Genomic DNA, 24,037 nt, shown 5'->3' on the forward strand with positions numbered 1-24,037 from the left:
ATTTTCAAGTCAGGCTTCAACAGTATGTGAACGGTGAACTTCCAAATGTTCAAGCTGGTTTTAGAAAAGGCAGAGGAACCAGAGATCAAATCCCAACATCTGTTGGATCATCAAAAAAGCGAGAGAGTTCCAGAAAAACATCTCCTTCTGCTTTATTGACTATTCCAAAGGCTTTGACTGTGTGGATCACAAAAAACTGTGGAAAATTCTGAAAGAGATGGGAATACCATACCACCTGACCTCCCTCTTGAGAAACCTGTATGCAGGTCAGGAAACGACAGTTAGAATTGGACATCGAACAACAGACTGGTTCCAAAGAGGGAAAGGAGTACATTAAGGCTGTATATTGTCACCCTGCTTATTTAACTTCTATGCAGAGTACATCATGAGAAATGCTGGACAGGAAGCACAAGCTGGAAGCAAGATTTCTGCGAGAAATATCAGTAACCTCAGATATGCAGATGACACCACCCTTATGGCAGAAAGCGAAGAAAAACTAAAGAGCCTCTTGATGAAAGTAAAAGAGGAGAGTGAAAAAGTTGGCTTAAAACTCAACATTCAGAAAACTAAGATCATGGTCTGGTCCCATCACTTCATGGCAAATAGATGGGCAAACAGTGGAAAGTGACACTCTATTTTTTTGGGCTCCAAAATAACTGCAGATGGTAACTGAAGCCATGCAATTAAAAGACACTTACTCCTTGGAAGGAAAGTTATGACCAACCTAGACAGCATATTCAAAAGCAGAGACACTACTTTGCCAAAAAAGGTTTGTCTAGTCAAAGCTATGGTTTTTCCAGTAGTCATGTATGGATGTAAGAGCTGGACTATAAAGAAAGCTAAGCAGCAAAGGATTGATGCTTTTGAACTGTGGTGTTGGAGAAGACTCTTGAGAGTCCCTTGGACTGCAAGGAGATCCAACCAGTCCATCCTAAAGGAAATCAGTCCTGAATATTCATTAGAAGGACTGATGCTGAAGCTGAAACTCCAATACTTTGGCTACCTGATGTGAAGAACTGACTCTCGGAAAAGACCCTGATGCTGGGAAAGATTGAAGGCATGATGAGAGAGGGATGACAGAGGATAACATGGTTGGATAGCCTCACCAAATCAATGGACATGAGTTTGAGTTAACTCCAGGAGTTGGTGATGGACAGAGAGGTCTGGTGTGCTGCAGTCCATGGGGTCGCAAAGTGTCAGACTCTAATGAGCAACTGAACTAGAGTGAACTGATTAACCAAGAAGTCTGCAAGAAACCCTGGGCTTACCTCTTAGGCCAGCAAGAAATCTAAACCCTAAAACATACAGGAGTTCTCATATATTTCTGACACTTTCAGACATAATCAAGAAATCTTTAGATAGACACCAAAACTCATGGCCTCAAAGGATAAAAATATATTTTATATTCATTTCCCTTCCCCTCTCCTTTACTTACCAAATTGTTATAGTATATAGTGTGGTAAGGGTGTGTTTGAGGGTACTTCAGGTTCTAAGAATCAATCTGTGACCTTTTACAGCAAGGGGCTATGCTCCATCAGAGGGCATAAGTTACACTTCTCCTTTCTTATTCGTCTGAGAGTGTCGACTTCTAAGACCACAAATAAAAACCCTGGAATGCTTTAATCAGGTAAACATTTACTGCCTTCTATAATGCCCACTGCCTGCCAGACAGACGCCAGGAGGAGAGATGCGAAAGGCACAAACCTTCCTGGGTGGCAAATGAGAGAGACAAATAGACAGCTTTAACAGACTGTTTAAAACTTTTCCAAAAGGAAGCACAAAATATATGGAATACAGAAAACGGAAAAATCCTCCTCTGACAGAACAGGAACATAGGCAGCCATCTCAGAAGTACTGACTGAGACATATAATTCTTAAAAGATGAGTAGGCCTCAGACAAATAAGAGGTGGAAGGAAGGTTTCAGGCAGAGGAACAGCATATGCTAAGGGATGAAAGTACTCCAGAGGTCATAAAGGCTTGGCACAGAGCAATACATGGACCCATGCAGGAAACAGAAAATTGTTCTGTATAGTAGTGCAGTGTTACAGGACCACAGGGTACAAATGAGAGGTCTGAGAGGCAGTGAGAAGGCAGAAAGAGGCCAGGCTGTGGAAAGCTCCATTGTGTTATAGGACTTTAATTTATGAGGAGGTTACAAGGAACCACTAAGGTTACTTAGTTATTTAGGTAACTAAGGGTTTCTAATTGGTAGAATCACAAAGTCAGAAGTTCTGATTGAACACAGAAAGTTCAATCAGAAAGTACTGTGGAGAACAGATGGATTATTCTCTTTTGGAGATGAGAGGATTAAGGTTCCGAAGACAAGGTCAGTTGGAAGCCGGATAGTCATAAGCAGAGGGGAATAAAAGAAGTGAACTAAAGGAGTGGCAAGTAGAATGAAGAGAAGATATATTACAAATATATGATAAAAATTAACCTGAAGTTTGTAATATAAGTAATATATGTAATCACATGATTTTTTAAAGAAACTTCTACAAGCCCAAGGACAGTTAGAAAATGCCTATGCTACTACCATGACTGTTAAATAAGATGTGTGTGTGCATGTGGGTGTTAAGTCACTTCAGTCGTGTCCAGCTCTTGGCAATCCTATGGACCGCAGGCCGCCAGGCTCCTCTGTCCATGGGATTCTCCAGTCAAGAGTACTGGAGTGGGTTGTCATGCTCTCTTCTAGGGGATCTTCCTGATCCAGGGATTGAACCCAAGTCTCTTATGTCTCCTGTTCTGTCAGACAGATTCTTTACCAGTGGGAAGCACTAAACAAAGTACTAAATTATAAAGCACTGTAGAGCAATATACAAGCTATATGGAAATATAAAAAATCTGGGCATTACTATTTCAGTAATGGGCTACACTTTTGCAGTAACCAGCAGGATTTCAATTACAATAATACAGATGTTGATCTGTAGCACACTCAGTAGGAGGGACTAGAGCTAAGCTGTAATCAGAGCAAGGCCTTCAGGACCAGAGCTTGAATAGAAAAACAAAGCTGAAGCAGAAGCAGCATCAGAGAGCATGTAACAGAATGAATTAGAAATTCTTAACCAAGAATCAGGTATAAATAAATTTCCAATGAGCCAGGTAATAAAAGATTTCCATAAGAATCTGAAAAGTTCTTTATTGTTTTTAGGTCTCCAGATTCTTTCATCTAGAGCACGCATTCAGTACACAGAACATAGATACTGGATTGGTAGATTGCAGATCTAATCAATCTAACCAAATATTCACAGGACTTTCCCATCCCATTTCAAAACAAAAACACAACACAAAACTAACTTTATTTAAAAATAAATACTTCAGACCAAGCTTTGTAAGGCAGTGCTACCAATGAGTTTCAGGTTTACCATGACACAACCCCTTTAGAGCCGCAATCTTTGCCCCCGGGGGATGATTAGGTACATCACAGGCCAGTCTGAACTGGGTGAGCCCCTTCGTAGTCATAAGCAGCCTCACCTATTGCTTCTACACATCCTACATGTAGTATCAATTTTTATATGTTGCTGAAAATGACTGGGAAGCCATTGAATATAACCAAAATAATATGCTACTTCCAATTTTTGAAATTTCTGAGAGCATAATAACATGAAATACATTTTAGTTTAAAATTAAATTGCCTCCAGACTCATATTAACATGTGTAGGATTAAATAGAAGTATGTAACCCTCCAATTTTTTTTACTCAAATATAGAGAATAAACTTACTTTTGACTTGAGTATCATCCAATGCTTTGTATTCTGTACTCTTAATCGCTAGCTCCACACCATAGCCAGATAAATACATTTTCTGTGAGGATGGTTTCTGTTCAAATACATTAAAAAAAAAAAAGAGAGAAAATATTTTGTCAAACACCTGCTTTTGAATTCAGAATGACTGTGTGTTGGGACATGAGGGTAAATCATTAATACTGAAGTTTTTAAGCACTGTGAAATACTGCTATTCAGAGGATATTTATATTCTCTCTAGAGACAGTTTATCAAGGAACTAGAAACTTATTGATGACCACTTCTTTACTTTCTAAAACCTTTGTCATGACACTAATGCTTTAATTACTCTTATAAAATGAAAAAAGTATTTGATCTTTTTCTGTTATACCATGATAATTTTGCCATCTTTCCCATGAGTTAATTAACAGAGGATCCAATACAAGTGAGTTTCTACAAAACTGTACTCTTTGGGGAGAACTACACATTTCCTAAACCAGTAAGTGCTTTCATTTGCTAGCTGTCTGGATGGAGGGCAACTAGAGTGTCCCCAAAAACAAATGCTGGAAAGCAGAGACAAAGGAAACAAAAAAACTCAGTGCCTTGAGCAACCTGTTCAGTTCTTTCTTCATGTTTCTCGATGATTAAAATATACCAAATGCCACAGGTTAGCACCTATCCTTGCAGTGAGAGGTCACAATTTGCCTAAAACTGAGTTGTCTGAAGTATTTGTGATCAGAATTCGGTACCTTACTTTCTTTCACCTTATATATTAAGGGCAAACATTAAATGTACTTCTAGAAATTACCATATGAAGAAAAAGAAGTCATATTTTTTAAAAAAGTAAGCAACCTGGATGAATACATGTAAACTTTTTAGAAGATTGTCTAAGGTTCTTTCTGGCTTCTAGGCTGAATTCTTATCAGTTGTGCTATAATCATTACCATTTGGCATATTCTTCCATGGGTTATAAAACCTGTTTAACCTAGTACTTAGCAAACTCCTGTGAAGATGGACTGATGTTGAAGCTGAAACTCTAATACTCTGGCCACCTCATGCAAAGAGCTGACTCACTGGAAAAGACCCTGATGCTGGGAGGGATTGGGGATAGGAGGAGAAGGGGACAACAGAGGATTAGATGGCTGGATGGCATCACAGACTCAATGGATATCGGTTTGGGTAGACTCCGGAAATTGGTGATGGACAGGGAGGCTTGGCGTGCTGGATTCATGGGATCGCAAAGAGTCGGACATACTGAGCGACTGAACTAACTGAACTGTGAAGATGTTATGCCTTGGTTTAACTAAGGTCTGCATGAGGGCAGTTTTGCAATCCTACACATGACAGAGGAAGAGGCAGACACCAAATGGAAAGGAAATCTTAATAGTATACTACTCTTTTCACTCTCTTCTTTCCTCCCTAAACTTCCCCCAAGCCTTAAAAATAAGTACGTATATAACCTGAGTGACTATTCCTGGGCTATTTTATTTTCAAATAAGATGATGTAAGAATTAGCTTCAGATATGCAGAAAGTGTTTTTGCTGCCCACACTAAAATTTAATTTGCTAATTTCTCAGGCACATGCTATAATAAAAGATAGCATGAGAAAACTGGGTTGTTTATAATTATAGTAAAGTTTAAAGTCTTTTAAAGAGTTTTCAGTTTCATACAGGTCAATTAAAAAATACATTTTGACTGTCCACTCAAAAGACAATTAGTTGGTGGCTATGCTCTAAATTCACATATCTTGTTATAATTCATGAAAGAAATGCAATTTCACATAACCAGTTTCCATCATCAGTTCCGGAACAGTATTAGCTCCTTGGTAATAAAGATAAATGTTCATTAATTTCATATTTACTTTCTCTATTTGAAAATGTATTAATATAAAAATCTGAATCATAGTTTAATAACTCTGGATTTGCAAGCCAAAAATTCTCACAAGCTAAATCAACTGTTTAGAGGAATCTTTCTTCATCATCCTATTTCTTCTTTCCCTACAAAAAAAGCATCTGTTCAAAAGGTAGCGTGAATAAATCTGTTTTTATTAGAATTATATGTTGACTAGATTTACAGTATAATTATTTTGGATGCACAATATGTAATTAATTAAATAGGTTATAATTTGATGCTACAAAGTACCCAGATAACTGTTGAGTATGCTTTCACAGAAGCATATTTAATGGTCACATTCTCCAAAGAACAGGCTGGGACACTGATTCTTAATAGATGAAAATGCCACCCAGCAGGAGCATATTAGAATCACTTAGGGACTTCTTTAAAAAAGATAAATATATACTGTAATCTCACATTCTTTTTCTGATATAACTGACATACGACATTGTATTAGTTTATGGTGTAAAATAAATATAATGATTTGATATCAAATCAAACCTTTGAACAACATAGGTTTGAACTATGTAAACTGCAATGATCTAATTATACATGGATTTTTTTTCCAATTGTAAACTACACTATTACATAATCCTTGGTTGGTTGAACCTGCAGATTCTGAACCATGGATACAGAGGAGTTGTATATTAATACTTATCACGAATATTTTGGGAAGTGCAAATTAAAACACTCTTTCCATGCTTGGAATATGAAATAAAAAAGAAAAGTCCTTCTAAGGGCCATTTTAGTGTGTGAGGTGAGAGTTTTGGTTGTGTGTTTGTGTTGGTGGGGGGTGGAGGTGTTAAATAAAATCTGAGGTAGCATAGTAATAAGTTCTATGAAGTCATTAAAAAGTGGTAGAGTGTTACAGCAGTGAGAGTCGGGAGAGTGGGGGATAATACAACACATTTGATCTGAAACTTGAATAAGTAAGCAGCCTTTCAAACAGATTGGTTTGAGAGCATTCCTATACAACGCTTAGCACAATGAACTAATATATACTATCAATATATCAAGTTAGATTTCCTCATTATAATACATTTTCATTAAAAATAACTATGTTTATTAGTCCTACCAAATATTATACATCCTATTGTTGTCTGGTTTTGTTTTTTATCCAAGTTGTCAATCTGTTCCAGATATATATATGATAAGGGAAAGAAACATAAACAGGATACTTTCCAGAAAAGACACAGAATCCCAATATATTTTTCCACATAAAATTCACATTTGATAGTTGTGTTATCAGATATAAGTATTCTAGGAAAAGTTATTATGTAAAATCTAGTAGAGAAATTATAAAAAGTAGTTATAAAAAATTTTTATAGCCAAAGTAATCCTGAATAAAGCAAGCATGTACCTGAATGTAATGCCGAAGAACATAAAGAATTTCCCCATTTTGAGCTTTTTCAGACAACACTGTGTGAAATTTACGAAATGCTCTTGTACCCATTTCTGCATAGAGAATAATCACTGGTAAATTCTCTTTGTCTGTAGGAAATTTGTGATCTCCTTTAAACAGATAGGGTCTGGGCCTAAAATGAAAACAAAACACAAACAAGAACTGAAAGTAAAGAGCATATGAGAAATAAATAATGAAACCAAAGAGCGGTGCCTCTAATCTGCCAGTTGGTCGTCTTCCAAGTGGCAGACCAGATAGGTAGGCCACTGGCAACAGCCCAGGGTCAGTAAAAATGTAGCAAGTTTCATTAGGGGTCAAGAATTCTTCAGCAATAAGAGAACTGCCTTGAATTCTGCCCCCATCTGCTTTTGGTTTTACATAGATGCAGCCTGGATGAGGGCTTTCCAGGTGGCATCAGCGGTAAAGAACTAGCCTCCCAATGCAGGAGACATAAGAGATGCAGGTTCATCCCTGGGTCAGGAAGATGCCCAGGAAGAGGGCATGGCAACCCACTTGAGTATTCTTGCCTGGAGAATCCCATGGACAGAGAAGCCTGGCAGGCTACAGTCCATGGGGTCACAGAGTCAGACATGACTGACACAACTTAGCACACACAGAGCCTGGATGAAAAGCAGCAGAAACCCTAAGACACCATCAACTTCAAACTGAGCTGAATGTATCAATAACTTGATGCAAGCCTTAAGGGAAAAGAGAACTGAAGGCCCCACTGAATCAGAGATTTTACTTCAGGTAAGGGACTGGGGCATGTGCTTTGTCCCAAAGGAGAATTACTGCCCCTTTGCCATGTAACCCTAAGATCACAAAAGGTCAAAGTAACAGTGCTCTTGAATATACTATTTCCACTTGACCAGAGACAATTGCTGGGTCCCTTCCACCGTTAGTCATTGAATCCTAGTTGACTTAGGCCAAAATGTAAACATCAGATAGTAGAGTTACAAGGCTTCCTGAGTCAGTTCAGTTTCAACTAAAGCTCAGCAGTAATCTTTTTAAAAGGGGTGTACTTGATGGCTGAGTCAGGCAGGTGGTGCTGTTGTACTCGGAAACTGCATTCCTGTGCACTCAGGCAGCCATTCAGTCTGTAACTGAAGTTGTGATTTCCTCCTCTCCTCCTGGGATTCTATGTTGTTTCTGTTGGACCACCTGGGAATGTACTACATGTGGTAGTCTCCCAATGACAGTGTCTCCCTTTAGACTTTATGAGTGTTCACATCACTCAAAGCATATACATGTACAATATCAATACCAGTTCCAGATTCAGATGTGGGAACCAAAACAGTAAAAATAAAAGTACACTGAATTGGCCTAGTGTGCATGCTAAGTCGCTTCAGTCATGTCCAACTCTTTGCAACCCCATGGACCACAGCCCACCAGGCTCCTTCGTCCATCGGATTCTCCAGGCAAGAATACTGGAGTGGGTTGTTCTCCTCCAGGGGATCTTTCCGACTCAGGGATCGAACCTGCGTCTCTTACATCTCTCGCACTGGCAGGCGGGTTCTTTACCACAGCACCACCTGGGAAGCCCCAATTGGCCTAGAGATCATTTTAATTCCCTTTCCCATTATGCGCATCTTCCAAACCGCAGCAGTTGAGTCTGGGTGCCTTTTCCTGAAGTAACAAAGACCTAAAACTCTGTATGAGGAGCTACAGTAGCAGGTATTAGAAGACTGCTATCACCTAGCCAGAGGCACAGGGAGTGAAGAACAGCAGAGGGAGAGAGAGGGGGCAGCAGGAAACAAATTCAAGTGTTGAGCTTTTGTCTCCCCAACCCACGGGGGCCTTGTCCTTCCTCTCCCAGAAAGCCACGTTGTCTGTCAACGTCCCACCCTTGTTTCTAAAACCGTCAAGAACTGTAAAAGGGCTGTGGCTTGGTTTCAGCCTACTTACAAAGTAATAAGTTGGGCTTCTGTCATGTCTCATGTCTGGCAGAAGTCCCATGTCTGGCAGAAGACGTGAGACTCTTGTGTCAAAGACAAAGAACTTTATTGCTCAGGGCAGAGCAAGCAGAATGAACATTACACCTGCTCCCTAAGTTTCACAACAGGGTATGTGTAACAAAATATGGACCCAAATGGATACTACACAAACAGTGGGTGTACAAGAAACACTGTACCTGGGAAATCACTGTTTTATAATGAGCCCACTCTTCTTTTCAAAAGCAAAATTTCGAAATTTCTTTTCAACATTAGGAATTATGTAATTCCTCAAGGTTGCTCACTACAAACACAACCATAAAAAATGGTTCAAGTAAAAAGCAGTCCAGATCTTGCCTTTTTTACTTGTCAGACCCAGCAAGAATATGCAGGAATTCACAGGGTCTGTGGCAGGGTGCCTCTCCTAACAGCTTGATGTTAACCTTGTGTTAAATCTTAAATTAATTTAGATTTAATATCTAAATATTAAATATTTAAATTTTAGTTTCCACAAGAAACTTGAAATATCAGACATCAGAAGTCAGAAACCAATAGCAACTCTAAACTACAAGTTATCAAAATTCCCTTTATAAAATGCACTAAAAAAAAAAAACACATTAGGGCAGACAATTTTGGAGTTAGTCTATTAATGCTTTAGAGGAATATATAATTCCCATGCTAAATTAACTCTTACAGAATAACATGGTTGCCTAATTCACTATATGAAGTTAGAATAACATTGAAATTGGCATAAATAGTTTAAATAACAGTTAATCTCATTAAAGTAGAAAAATGAGCCTTAATAAAAGCATAAGCAATCAACAAAAATACCACACCATTAACAAATAGTTTTCCCTAGCAACACAAAGAAGGTGTAATAGTTTAAAATATATTACATAATATGTCCAAAGAGAGAAACTTTGAATTCATCTTAATAGGTGAAAAACAGTTCATAAAATAAAACAATTATTTCTAATTCTAAAAACAGAGAAGAGTATAAAACTTCAGAGTTTTAAAAGAAGGAGTGAACAGAAGACATATGATGTTATCCACTGAGATTTGATATAGTAAACATTTAAATTATTTAAATTAACTAATAGATTTAACATAATTCTAATTAAAACTCTATCCAGGTTTTATAGGGAGTCAGTTTGACAGGAAAAAAAGGACTCTAATGTTAGTCTGAAAGCATCAACAAGGGCAGAGCTAAGAACTTTTGGAGGGGGGGGAGAAAAAGCAGCTATGAAGAGGAAATTGTCCTGTGAGACACTGGAATAAATTATTAAAGCAATAAATACTAACAATATAGCACTGTTACAAGAAACATAATAGTATAAAACAAACAGTTATAAAATAGATCATAGTATAAATACAATGAATATAATAACTGACTAGCACCTGAAGGGGGGAAAGATCTGACTGGATCCTTGCCTTCCTATGAAAATAAATTATACATATATTAAAAGTCTAGGGTAAAATAAAAACTTTAAGAAAGCTACTGGAAAATATTAATAAAATCTCTTACTTACTCAGGTTTGGAAAAAACTGTCTCAGTATAAAATCATACACACATAAAGGAAAAATCAGGCTACATAAAAGTTTCTGTATATTAAAATTAATATGAAACATAAGAAAAGATTTGAAAGATTCCAACAAATAAGTACTAATATGAATTACTAAATATACATTACTGTCTAACATATAAATAACTCTTTCAAAATTAGAGAAACAACTTTAATACTGTTTAAAGTATAAACAATCAGGCAGTAAAACACCTACTGGTAGGTACTACTCTGTAAAAATCACTACTAAGTTAATAATCTCATTTCTCATATTCATTTGCATTAAATACTTGGAAGAAAAAAATGTTTTGAATGTGTTTATAAAAACGTAATTCTGTATTTTTGTTATTTTTAATTTCCAAGGTACACATTCAATTTATATTTAAAGAGATAAAGTCTAGATAAATCCACAGTTTTATATGTTTACAGGCATACCTCATTTTATTGGGCTTTTTGCTTCATTTATGGCACTTCACAGACAACTGCATTAATCACTGAAGGTTTGTGGCAACTGTATTGAACGAGTCTATGGTACCATTCTTCCAACAGCACTTGCTCACTCCCTGTCTGTGTCACATTTTTGTAATTCTCTAATTCTCGCAGTATTTCACACTCTCCTCCAGCAAAAAGATTAAGACTCGCGGAAGGCTCAGATGGTTAGCATTTTTTAGCAATAAAGTGTTTTTAAATTAAGGGATGTACATTTTTTAGACAAAATGTCATTTGTACACTCAACAGACTACGGTTTAGTGGAGATGTACTTTCATATGCACTGGGATACCAAAAACTTCAAGTGAATTACTGCAGTATTCACATTATTGAGGTGGAACTGAAGCCACAATATCTTTGAGGTCTGTCTGTATTTGAAAAAGCTAACTTATGCATATAAAATATCTCTCCCATGTGTTTTATGGTATTTTGGTATCCTAAAATCAAAAGCTAATCAAGACAAAATATTGAAAGTACTTACATATTTTAGGGACGGACTTAAGACTCAGATAAATATTCAGAGCACATTCTTTTAAACACATTCTTAGAATATTACAATTTTTATTGCAAGAAATTTCTATTTCAACCCTCATCTCACTTTATAAACTGCTCCTTTTACTACAGGCTATGATTAATTTACCTTGAAGCAGCCTTCTTCAGCAGCTTTTTAATCTCATTAATTTTACAGGTGTATTTCTTATGGATAACCACAAATGCAGCACAGCCATCTGGTGGGGGCTCATCAGCTGCAATCTAAGATTTCAAAGACGACACTTAGCTACAGTAGCTGGTAATTACAATATCATTTTTAAAACTCACACATTACTTTGATTAAAATAGCTTATCAACTACTATTAAGTTATTGCTCTAGTTAAAGTAAAAATATCTATACACAGGGAGAATCAAACAATTAAACAAAATCAACTTTATAGTAGGAAAATATGCTTTGAAATAGTTGAAAATGTCCCATTAAACTATTTATAGTTAATTTCAATGGTCATTTGTCCTCATATTTCCTTATCTCAGTTCAGTTGCTCAGTTGTGTCCAACTCTTTGCGACCCCAAGGACTGCAGCACACCAAGCTTTCCTGTCCATCACCAACTCCCAGAGATTACTCAAACTCATGTCCACTGAGTCAGTGATGCTATCCAACCATATTATCATCTGTGATCCCCTTCTCCTCTGGCCTTTAATCATTCCCAGCATCAGGGTCTTTTCCAAGAGTCAGTTCTTCACATCAGGTGGCCAAAGTATTGGAATTTCAGCTTCAGCATCAGTCCTTCTAATAAATATTCAGGACTGATTTCCTTTAGGATGGACTGGCTGGATCTCCTAGAGTTCAAGGGACTCAAGAGTCTTCTTCTCCAACACCACAGTTCAAAAGCATCAAAACTTCAGTGCTCAGCATTCTTTACAGTCCAACTCTCACATCCATACATGACCACTGGAAAAACCATAGCTTTGACTAGAGGGACCTTCATTGGCAAAGTAATGTCTCTGCTTTTGAATATGCTGTCTAGATTGGTCATAACTTTTCTTCCAAGGAGTGTCTTTTAATTGTATGGCCACCTGCAGTGATTTTGAAGCCCCCCAAAATGGTCTGACACTGTTTCCACATCTGTTTGCCATGAAGTGATGGGACCAGATTCTATGATCTTAATTTTCTGAATGTTGAGTTTTAAGCCAACTTTTTCACTTTCTTCTTTCACTTTCATCAAGAAACTCTTGAGTTCTTCTTTGCTTTCTGCCGTAAGTATGGTATCATCTGGATATCAGAGGTTGTTGACATTTCTCCCGGCAGTCTTGATTCCAGCTTGTCCTTCATCCAGTCCAGCACTTCTCATGATGTACTCTGCATAGAAGTTAAATAAGCAGGGTGACAGTATACAGCCTTGACGTACTTCTTTTCCTATTTGGAACCAGTCTGTTGTTCCATGTCCAGTTCTAACTGTTGCTTCCTGACCTGCATACAGGTTTCTCAAGAGGCAGGTCAGGTGGTCTGGTATTCCAATCTCTTTCAGAATTTTCCACAGTTTGTGGTGATCCACACAGTCAAAGGCTTTGGCATAGTCAATAAAGCAGAAATAGATGTTTTTCTGGAACTCTCTTGCTTTTCCCATGATCCAGCAGATGTTGGCAATTTGATCTCAGTTCCTCTGCCTTTTCTAAATTCAGTTTGAACATTTCGAAGTTCACGGTTCACATACTGTTGAAGCCTGACTTGGAGAATTTTGAGCATTACTTTACTAGTGTGTGAGATGAGTGCAATTGTGTGGTAGTTTGAGCATTCTTTGGCATTGCCTTTCTTTTGGATTGGAATGAAAACTGACCTTTTCCAGTCCTGTGGCCACTGCTGAGTTTTCCAAATGTGCTGGCATATTAAGTGCAGCACTTTCATAGCATCATCTTTCAGGATTTAAAACAGCTCACCTGGAATTCCATCACCTCCACTAGCTTTGTTTGTAGTTACGCTTCTTAAGGCCCACTTGACTTCATATTCTAGGCTGTCTGGTTATAGGTGAGTAATCACACCACTGTGGTTATCTGGGTGGTGAAGAACCTTTTTGTATAGATCTTCTGTGTACTCTTGCCACCTCTTCTTAATATCTTCTGCTTCTGTTAAGTCCATACATTTCTGTCCTTTATTGTGCCCATCTTTGCATGAAAAGTTCCCTTGGAATCTCTAATTTTCTTGAAGAGATCTCTAGTTTTTCCCATCCTATTGTTTTCCTCTATTTCTTTGCACTGATCACTGAGGAAGGCTTTCTTATCTCTCCTTGCTATTCTTTGGAACTCTGCATTCAAATGGGTATATCTTTGCTTTTCTCCTTTGCCTTTCGCTTCTCTTCTTCTCACAGCTATTTGTAAGGCCTCCTCAGACAACCATTTTGCCTTTTTGTATACATCAAATAACTATAAAATTAATGAAATGTTTAATTATATTATAATCAATGGTAAATATGAAAATATAATCAATGATAGACTATGGAACCAGGTTTATAAATTGTAGATCTTTTTTAACTAAAGATATTCACATTAGGAAATTTATTTATGTTTCTAGTATGCTTCTTTGTCAAATACAGTCTGGGTATTTTTACATACTTGTTGAAACATCTGAATAGTTGGAGAGTATGCCCTTATAGAGAAAGCAAACTTTAAGAGATTGATATGTAAATTGTCCAAAAATTGTCCAGCTTTCTTCAGGATTAAGTTGTTGTAAGAATAATCTGATTCTGTGAAAAGAATTCAAAAGAAAAGGATGTTAGTATTTTGTATTTCAACACATTAGCACATCTCTCAGTGTACAGCTAACTAAACTAATCTCATATTTTAAGTTTGGAACAGAAGGTGTTACAGCCAAAGGGAAAATCAAGATCTCCATGTTTTAATTTACTTCATTTGTACCTTCCAGTGAAGTCCAGGCAATCAATACAAGCCCAGATGAAAATCATCTTGCCATTAAAATCTAAGTGGAAGGCACCAACATTCACTCCCAGGTTGCAGAGTTATAATACATAGATCAGATAAGGCCCTACTTAAAATTTAAGAGGAGACGAAGAACAGCATAGAACTCTGCACCATCTCTAGACCAATTCTTAACCTGCAATTAAAAATTATTTGTATAATTTTTTTGTTTAATGCTATCCTTCCCATTAAGCTAAGCTGTTGAGGCAGGAATCTTTTCTAGTCTTTCAATTATACCTTTCTACTCTTGGCATACAAAATAAGACATTTAATACATTTATGGAATTAATATTTAAGAAGGGAACAGACCTTTTCATTAAGGCCAATAATACTTTCCTAACCCTGTATTTCAAAGAGTCATCATATGAGACTCAGTATGCTCATTCACTTCTACTTCAACAAACTACAGGTGATTTTTCAGGAAGTTATACTGAGTTCCCCTCCAACAGTCAAAAAATAATGCAAGATTCGCTTTGGTAGTAAAAGCAACACAAAAGCAACTAAAGAAGAGATATTATCTTTAAAATGGATTTTAAAAAATCCTAATTGCTACAGGGTCAATAACATAGTCAAAATTTAATCACAGAACAAAAATAAGACTACATCAGTCAAAATGGATTGGTTTTACAAGAAAATAGAGAACGGAGTCAACAGAAACAAATCTGAGTAGTACCAGGCAGAGACATCAAAATTTGTCAAGGTCACTGTTAGTTGCTCAGTTCTGTACGACTCCCTGTGACCCCATGGACGGTAGACCGCCAGGCTCCTCTGTCCACAGGATTCTCCAAGCAAGAATACTGGAGTGGGTAGCCATGCCCTCAGCCAGGGCATCTTCCTGATCCAGGGACTGAAACCACGTCTCCTGCATTGCAGGCAGATTCTTTACCGTCTGAGCCACCAAACTGTCTCTAATGTAGTAACAGATGTAGAATTCAGGGGTTTACAGAAAGAAAATATGTATTTTAGGCTTACCTTGCAAGACAATCATGAATGCATTGGACTATTTTATATTTTAGGTAATGTTTATTTTTTATTTTTATTTTTTTTTTTGTTTTTTTATTATTATTATTATTTTTTTAATTTTAAAATCTTTAATTCTTACATGTGTTCCCAAACATGAACCCCCCTCCCACCTCCCTCCTTGGGTCATGTTTAAAAATAACTAAATCCTTGCTTACCAACTAACCTGCCAATAATGATTTTGCTCTTTCAATATCTTTCATCTTTAGTTTCACCTTTCACTCAGTTTTTTACATACTGGCATTTAATATACATAAATAACTCATTTAAAAAAAAAAAAGCCACACCAGCACCTAATGAGTTAGGTACTGGCTCATCTTATTTGCCTCATAGTCAATCCTGGAAAATTTAACAATACTTTGTCTCTACTTCCTCAACTTACTATAGTGTTTCAATAACATACCAGTAAAACTGCTCTCTAACTCACTACTAATTCTTCTGTTGATAAAGGTTAATATTTATATTACTTGGTTCATCTTTAGTATTTGGTAACATTGGGCTCCAAAATCACTGCAGATGGTGACTGCAGCCATGAAATTAAAAGACACTTACTCCTTGGAAGAAAAGTTATGACCAATCTAGATAGCATGTTGAAAAGCAGAGACATTACTTTGCCAACAAAGGTCTGTCTAGTCAAGGCTATGGTTTTTCCAGTAGTCATGTAAGGATGTGAGAGTTGGACTATGAGGAAAGCTGAGGGCCGAAGAATTGATGCTTTTGAACTGTGGTGTTGGAGAAGACTCCTGAGAGTCCCTTGGACTGCAAGAAGATCCAACCAGTCCATTCTAAAGGAGATCAGCCCTGGGTGTTCTTTGGAAGGACTGATGCTGAAGCTGAAACTCTGGTACTTTGGCCACCTCATAAGAAGAGTTGACTCACTGGAAAAAGACTCTGATGCTGGGAGGGATTGGGGGCAGGAGGAGAAGGAGGACAACAGAGGATGAGATGGCTGGGTGGCATTACCAACTTGATGGATGTGAGTTTGAGTGAACTCTGGGAGTTGATGATGGACAGGGAGGCCTGGCGTGCTGCAATTCATGGGGTCGCAAAGAGTTGGACACGACTGAGTGACTGAGCTGAACTGAACATCTATCACTTATCTCTCAACATGGCTTTCATGATACCACATTTTCTAGGTTTTTGCCTACCTCCACTGGTACTCCTTAGACTCTATCTCATGTTCTTCTCTGGTTATCTCTTAAACACTGGTGTTCTTTATCTATTTTCTTCTCATTCCATCCTTTCTCCCTGTAACTGCCACTACCTTTTTGGTGTTGCTAATTTCCAAATCCTATCTTTTAGCTTAGATTTTTTAACTTAAATCTCTCACTCATATCCGCTTACTGCATATTCTCACTTGGATATTCTACAAGCATTTCAAATGTGACACATCCAGACAGCAAACATTTTCCTACCCCAAACCTGATTCTCATTTATAAGTAAGCTAGAAATGTCATAACCTTTTCTAAAAATCTTTCCTCTAAAATATATAGACAACTTTACTTGTGCAGAAACTACTAAAATCTTTATGGACTTTGAGAATTTTTATATGCTGAGAACATGGAAAAATGAAAATTGACAGACTCTAGAGTCAGATAAACCTTGGTTGACATTTCTGATTCACCACACAAAACAACACAGGTTAGCTAATTATCTTGAGACATCAATAAATACATAACTCTGTGGGAGAACCATACAAAATCATTTAAAAACAGGTATCACCACGAACAAAGCTAGTGGAGGTGATGGAATTCCAGGTGAGCTGTTTTAAATCCTGAAAGATGATGCTGTGAAAGTGCTGCACTCAATATGCCAGCGCATTTGGAAAACTCAGCAGTGGCCACAGGACTGGAAAAGGTCAGTTTTCATTCCAATCCAAAAGAAAGGCAATGCCAAAGAATGCTCAAACTACCACACAATTGCACTCATCTCACACACTAGTAAAGTAATGCTCAAAATTCTCCAAGTCAGGCTTCAACAGTATGTGAACCGTGAACTTCCAAATGTTCAAGCTGGTTTTAGAAAGGGCAGAGGAACCAGAGATCAAATTGCCAACATCCGCTGGATCATGGAAAAAGCAAGAGAGTTCCAGAAAAACATCTATTTCTGCTTTATTGACTATGCCAAAGCCTTTGACTGTGTGGATCACCACAAACTGTGGAAAATTCTGAAAGAGATTGGAATACCAGACCACCTGACCTGCCTCTTGAGAAACCTGTATGCAGGTCAGGAAGCAACAGTTAGAACTGGACATGGAACAACAGACTGGTTCCAAATAGGAAAAGAAGTACGTCAAGGCTGTATACTGTCACCCTGCTTATTTAACTTCTATGCAGAGTACATCATGAGAAACGCTGGGCTGGAAGAAACACAAGGTGGAATCAAGATTGCCGGGAGAAATATCAATAACCTCAGATATGCAGATGACACCACCCTTATGGCAGAAAGTGAAGAGGAACCAAAAAGCATCTTGATGAAAGTGAAAGAGGAGAGTGAAAAAGTTGGCTTAAAACTCAACATTCAGAAAATGAAGTTCATGGCTTCCAGTCCCATCACTCCATGGGAAATAGATGGGGAAACAGTAGAAAGAGTGTCAGACTTTATTTTTTTGGGCTCCAAAATCACTGCAGGTGGTGACTGCAGTCATGAAATTAAAAGACGCTTACTCCTTGGAAGAAAAGTTATGAGCAACCTAGATTGCATATTCAAAAGCAGAGACATTACTTTGCCGACTAAGGTCCGTCTAGTAAGGCTATGGTTTTTCCAGTAGTCATGTATGGATGTGAGAGTGGGACTGTGAAGAAGGCTGAGCGCCGAAGAATTGATGCTTTTGAACTGTGGTGTTGGAGAAGACTCTTGAGAGTCCCTTGGACTGCAAGGAGATCCAACCAGTCCATTCTGAAGGAGATCAGCCCTGGGATTTCTTTGGAAGGAATGATGCTAAAGCTGAAACTCCAGTACTTTGGCCACCTCATGCGAAGAGTTGACTCATTGGAAAAGACTCTGATGCTGGGAGGGATTGGGGGCAGGAGGAGAAGGGGATGACAGAGGATGAGATGGCTGGACGGCATCACTAATTGATGGACGTGAGTCTGAGTGAACTCCGGGAGTTGGTGATGGACAGGGAGGCCTGGTGTGCTGCGATTCATGGGGTCACAGAGTTCGACACGACTGAGCGACTGAACTGAACTGAATTCAATGTTTAAAAGGTTTTAACATACTGGCACATAATGTAAACTGTCCTCATGAAATAGCAGGAAACTAGCACCTGAATTCAAAAAGTTAATGTTCAACATTTACACTGTGTTTTAGGCAAGTCTATCACTGAAATTATTCTTCAGTGTAGAGTATTTAAAAGGCCTCATGGAGATTCAACAACCTAGAAAATTATAAGTAACTAAGGGTTTTAATGTATTCTCTAGGATAATGTCTTGAAAACAAATTCAGTGAAGTCTGATAGTTTTTAACATATTTAATTCCTCATATATACTATTTCTTCCTATGCCTAGCAAGATCAGCAATGAGGTGGCAATATGAATTTGACTTTCACCATTATGAACAACTTCAACTGAATTATATTTTTGTGTTAGTAATTCTTAATACAATTCATTTTAGCTGTTCAATCTTGAAATACATACATCTCCTATGCTTGAGTTTAGGTATTCCTGAGCTTATATTCCATCTTGTTAATGACCTGCCTCGTCTGTCCAGACATGATGTCTCATTTAGGTATAAAATATGCTAATAAACCTAAGTGACTTAAAGGGTTCAAAATTTATAAAAGTAATTTTCAAGACAGCTTCTCCAATAGAAAAGGTCACCAAAGAAGTCCATAAACATGTACTGAGAAGAAAAAATTTGAGATAGGGGCACTCAGGATTTCAAGTGAGAGCCAGAAAATCTGGTGTTTGTTTTTTAACTATCATGAAAACCGGATATATTCATCTTTTTTTAATCTCAAATAGCAAAATTAAAATTACTGTTCAGTTCAGTCGCTCAGTCACGTCTAACTCTTTGCGACCCCATGGATTGCAGCACGCCAGGCCTCCTGGTCCATCACCAACTCCCATAGTTTACTCAAACTCATGTCTGTGATGCCATCCAACCATCTCATCCTCTGTCGTACCCTTCTCCTCCCATCTTCAATCTTTCCCAGCATCAGAGTCCTTTCAAATGAGTCAGTTCTTCGCATCAGGTAGCCAAAGTATTGGAGTTTCAGCTTCAGCATCAGTCCTTCCAATGAATATTCAGGACTGATTTCCTTTAGGATGGACTGGATGGATCTCCTTGCAGTCCAAGGGACTCTCAAGAGTCTTCTCCAACATCACAGTTCAAAAGGATCAATTCTTCTGCACTCAGCTTTCTTTATAGTCCAACTCTCACATCCATACATGACTACTGGAAAAACCATAGCCTTGACCAGACAGACCTTTGTTGGCAAAGTAATGTCTCTGCTTTTCAATATGCTGTCTAGGTTGGTCATAACTTTTCTTCCAAGGAGTAAGCGTCTTTTAATTTCATGGCTGTAGTCACCATCTGCAGTGATTTGGGAGCCCCCCAAAATAAAGTCTGTCACTGTTTCCCCATCTATTTGCTATGAAGTGATGGGACCAGATGCCATGATCTTAGTTTTCTGAATGTTGAGTTTTAAGCCAACTTTTTCACTCTCCTCTTTCACTTTCATCAAGAGGCTCTTTAGTTCTTCTTCGCTTTCTGCCATAAGGTGGAGTCATCTGCATATCTGAAGTTACTGATATTTCTCCCAGCAATTTTGATTCCAGCTTGTGCTTCCTCCAGCCCAGTGTTTCTCATGATGTACTCTGCATATAAGTTAAATAAGCAGGGTGACAATATACAGCCTTGACATACTCCTTTCCCTATTTGGAACCAGTCTGTTGTTCCATGTCCAGTTCTACCTGTCGCTTCCTGCCCTGCATAAAGGTTTCTCAAGAGGCAGGTCAGGTGGTCTGGTATTCCCATCTCTTTCAGAATTTTGCACAGTTTGTGGTGATCCACACAGTCAAAGGGTTTGGCATAGTCAATAAGGCATAAATAGATGTTTTTCTGGAACTCTCTTGCTTTTTCGATAGTCCGACGGATGTAGGCAATTTGATCTCTGGTTCCTCTGCCTTTTTAAAACCAGCTTGAACATGTGGAAGTTCACAGTTCATGTACTACTGAAGTCTGGCTTTGAGAATTTTGAGCATTACTTTACTAGCGTGTGAGATGAGTACAATTGTGTGGTAGTTTGAGCATTCTTTGGCATTGCCTTTCTTTTGGATTGGAATGAAAACTGACCTTTTCCAGTCCTGTGGCCACTGCTGAGTTTTCCAAATTTGCTGGCATATTCAGTGCAGCACTTTCATAGCACCATCTTTTAGTATTTGAAATAGCTCCACTGGGATAAATACAAAACCAACAATCTCCTATTGCTTTACAAGTAGACTTCTAAGTGGTCACAGTTTCTCCTTGCTATCTACTCCTGTTGTCTCTTCTGCTTGTCTTCCTTTCCCTATGATTTCACTAAATCCTGTCATCCAAACTCAACTCCAGCACTTACCACTGGAAAGGCTGTCCTGTTCTCTGAAATACTGACCAGGCACCTCTTAACATACTTCCATGTTACACCTATCCGTCTCTAGTAAAGCTGTGATCACTTACTAGTACATGTCGCGGTTTCCATCATATTACAAGGTTTGGAGAACATAGATCACATTTATTCATGTTTGTATTCTCAGTATCTAAAGCAGCACATACTGTCTCTCATGATTCAAGTAATGATTACTGAATAATGAAAGTTTTTAGTAAGTTTTTTGAAAGAGTAAATTACTTGTTTTTGGAAATAATTTCAGTTTAAAATATTAAAGGTATGTCTGTTCTCTTATCTTAAGCCTATCTCATAAAATCATAAAATTGTTGAACTTAAAGGCCACTTAGCAAGCCAAACAAGCTCTAGTAAATGAACACTTAAAACATTCAAAATCATTGTTCATCTTACATTTACACTCAGGAATAAAATCCTAAACTACTTAATCATCCTACTAAGTTTTCTCTGCTTAAAAGGCAAGAAAATTCCATCTTGAGGGGTTTTATGTTAACATTTATTCTATTCTCTGTAGAGACAGTAAACTAATCTTTTTCTTTAACCTTTCCTTATAACAATAATTAACCTTTCAGCCTCCCCTGCTAAAATCTAATTTCAGCATCTGATATTCCCTAAGAAACACAGTAATAAACATGTGTTCATTCTAGAACTATATATGTATGTGTGTATGTATGTATGTGTGTGTGTGTGTGTGTATAGGTATAAAAAGTAGGAATGATTAACTCCATTTTCTAAATGATGAAATGAAAGTATACCGGTTATCTGACTTGTTAAGGGCAAAAATTAAAAATCTCTTTAAGAGTTCAGGAGCAATTATGGCAAAAAAAAATTCTTTCACTATTATTACATGCAAAACTAATACTATTTCAAAGAAATCTAGGTAAAAAGAAAACCATAATTCAACAATTTCTATTTCTTGATTATAATGTAATAGTCAGACACTGCTAATTATAAAAGTTTTCTTATAATAAAGTATTAAAACCTTATACATTTGGAAATGGATGATTGGAATAGTTTCCATTAAAATATCTTCAAAGTTAATATTCAGATTTACTAACCTAATTAAGTATATACACTTAAACATTACCATTAAAAACAATAAACATGTTTAACATAGGCACAAAAATATACATCTGGAAAGTTGAAATATGTATATCACCTACCTGTTTGCTTATAAATTGCTAATTCTTGTACAGTTTCCAAAAACTGCCAAAATTTTTCATTACTTTCTTCTGCTATAAATTCACTATTAAAAATAAAAGTAATCAGTTAATAGCTAGAAATTTAAAAATGATTTTGATACTATAAAATGTATTTTAGAGCCAAATTACAACTTCTGGTAAAAACCAAAACTCCCAAAACTAAAGTTACCAATTTCCATCTACTGTAATGCAAAAAGAGAACACATTGATGATTCTTACCTGAGTTGTCATTCTAAACTACAGGCATATAATCATAACTGGAAAAGACTATGTGACAAATTACTTTTGGTTTTTCCTCTTTATTAGGTAAAAAATGGATAACTTATTTTGCTCTCTATGTGAAATGCCCTGAGAAGTAAAACTTAATGGCAATATAGGGTTTGATCCCTGGGTCAGGAAGATCCCCTGGAGAAGGAAATGGCAACCCACTACAGCATCCTTGCCTGGAAAATCTCAGACAGAGGAGCCTGGTAGGCTACAATCCACGGGGTCGGAAAGAGTTCGATACGACTGTATTGACTTAGCATGCACACATGTGTAATGCCCTGAGAGGTATAATTTAATGGCAATACAGACAGTGTTATATAAAAGTAAAAAGGTAAAAAACAGACAGCCTATTTTTCACAAACAAAACCTGGTCTTATAACCATGTTTAGAAAGCAATATTATTATTTTTATTTAGCTACTATTTGTGTAGACAATCTTATTTCAACAGAAAATACGTTAATCAAAAAATTAACAGAAAATTGGTACACTGCATTAGGTCTTTGGCATGGAAACCCCCAAAACACTGCCGTTTATCTAAAGAGCATAGGTAAGAAAAAATAGCCAAAGCAATGTAAAGCCTTTTGGAAATAGTGAAATAAGCGAAAGGCTATTCAGTCTTGTTTGGAACAAAGTGCAAGACACCAAAAACAAGTAGATCTAACTATTTAAACTAGAAAGAATACAACCATCAAACAGACGGTACAGATTCTGCTATTGCCCACCTTTTCTTTTTTTTAGCCTCAGTAAAACTAATGATTAATATAAATGGTAAGTATTGAGGACATTCAAGACACATGCAAAATTAACTAATTCTTGTGAGTCTGAGATGGTCAGTAAAGGCAGAAAAGAAGGTGAGAAAACTGACTAATTCATCAACATACTAAACATGACAGGCATATGAATTTAAAGCAGTAACTCCAAGGCAACCCTTATTATTAATGGTGTCCAACTCAATGGCATTAAAACAGGCAAACAAACAAACAAAAAGGCTAAAAGGAGAGGAAACTGCAGGAAACACTAAATAGGATGTAACCAAAAACTGACGGTACAAAACTTTTAGAAAAGTAGAGCACAATACTTATTACCTAACGGACTGGATCAAACACTATTGACAATGCTCATACATTGTGCAACTATGGGAAAAAGACTTCTTCCAAATGTCAGAATTTATACATAAGAGTATGATCCTCCAGAATTTATACCTAAGAGTAAAGTAATCACCTTACTAAAGTATTCCCTTACAGTTACTCCTTCACTATACCACTGCTCTAACACTTTGAGAACTCTTCTTGAATTACTTTCATGGGCAATTTGCCAATCACTACTCTTAGAGGAGAAAATATCCTTGAGAGGCCATCTAAATCAGCATCTCACCTTCCAAAAATTTAAGTTATTACTTTGGTCAAAATTTTTAAAAGGAAAAAAAAATCCTAAATTCTGGTATTTCCAGTTTTTTTACTTGATATTTAGCACCAAATAG

At 37.2% G+C, this 24,037-nt stretch overlaps 1 protein-coding gene across 1 annotated transcript in view; it reads right to left on the reverse strand.

Moving 5' to 3' along the window:
- LOC128057624 (UDP-glucose:glycoprotein glucosyltransferase 2-like) overlaps positions 1 to 24,037 on the reverse strand; it is a 141,721-nt gene that overhangs the window by 113,139 nt on the left and 4,545 nt on the right. Inside the window, exons 2-6 of the mRNA XM_052650081.1 lie at positions 22,252 to 22,334; positions 14,101 to 14,231; positions 11,638 to 11,750; positions 6,974 to 7,148; positions 3,721 to 3,817 (exon numbers count right to left, since the gene is read on the reverse strand). Coding sequence (XP_052506041.1) covers positions 3,721 to 3,817; positions 6,974 to 7,148; positions 11,638 to 11,750; positions 14,101 to 14,231; positions 22,252 to 22,334 — 599 coding nt within the window. The remainder of the gene's footprint in view (positions 1 to 3,720; positions 3,818 to 6,973; positions 7,149 to 11,637; positions 11,751 to 14,100; positions 14,232 to 22,251; positions 22,335 to 24,037) is intronic.

This window comes from Budorcas taxicolor, chromosome 12 (genome assembly GCF_023091745.1).
Source record: "Budorcas taxicolor isolate Tak-1 chromosome 12, Takin1.1, whole genome shotgun sequence".
Taxonomy (NCBI): domain Eukaryota; kingdom Metazoa; phylum Chordata; class Mammalia; order Artiodactyla; family Bovidae; genus Budorcas; species Budorcas taxicolor.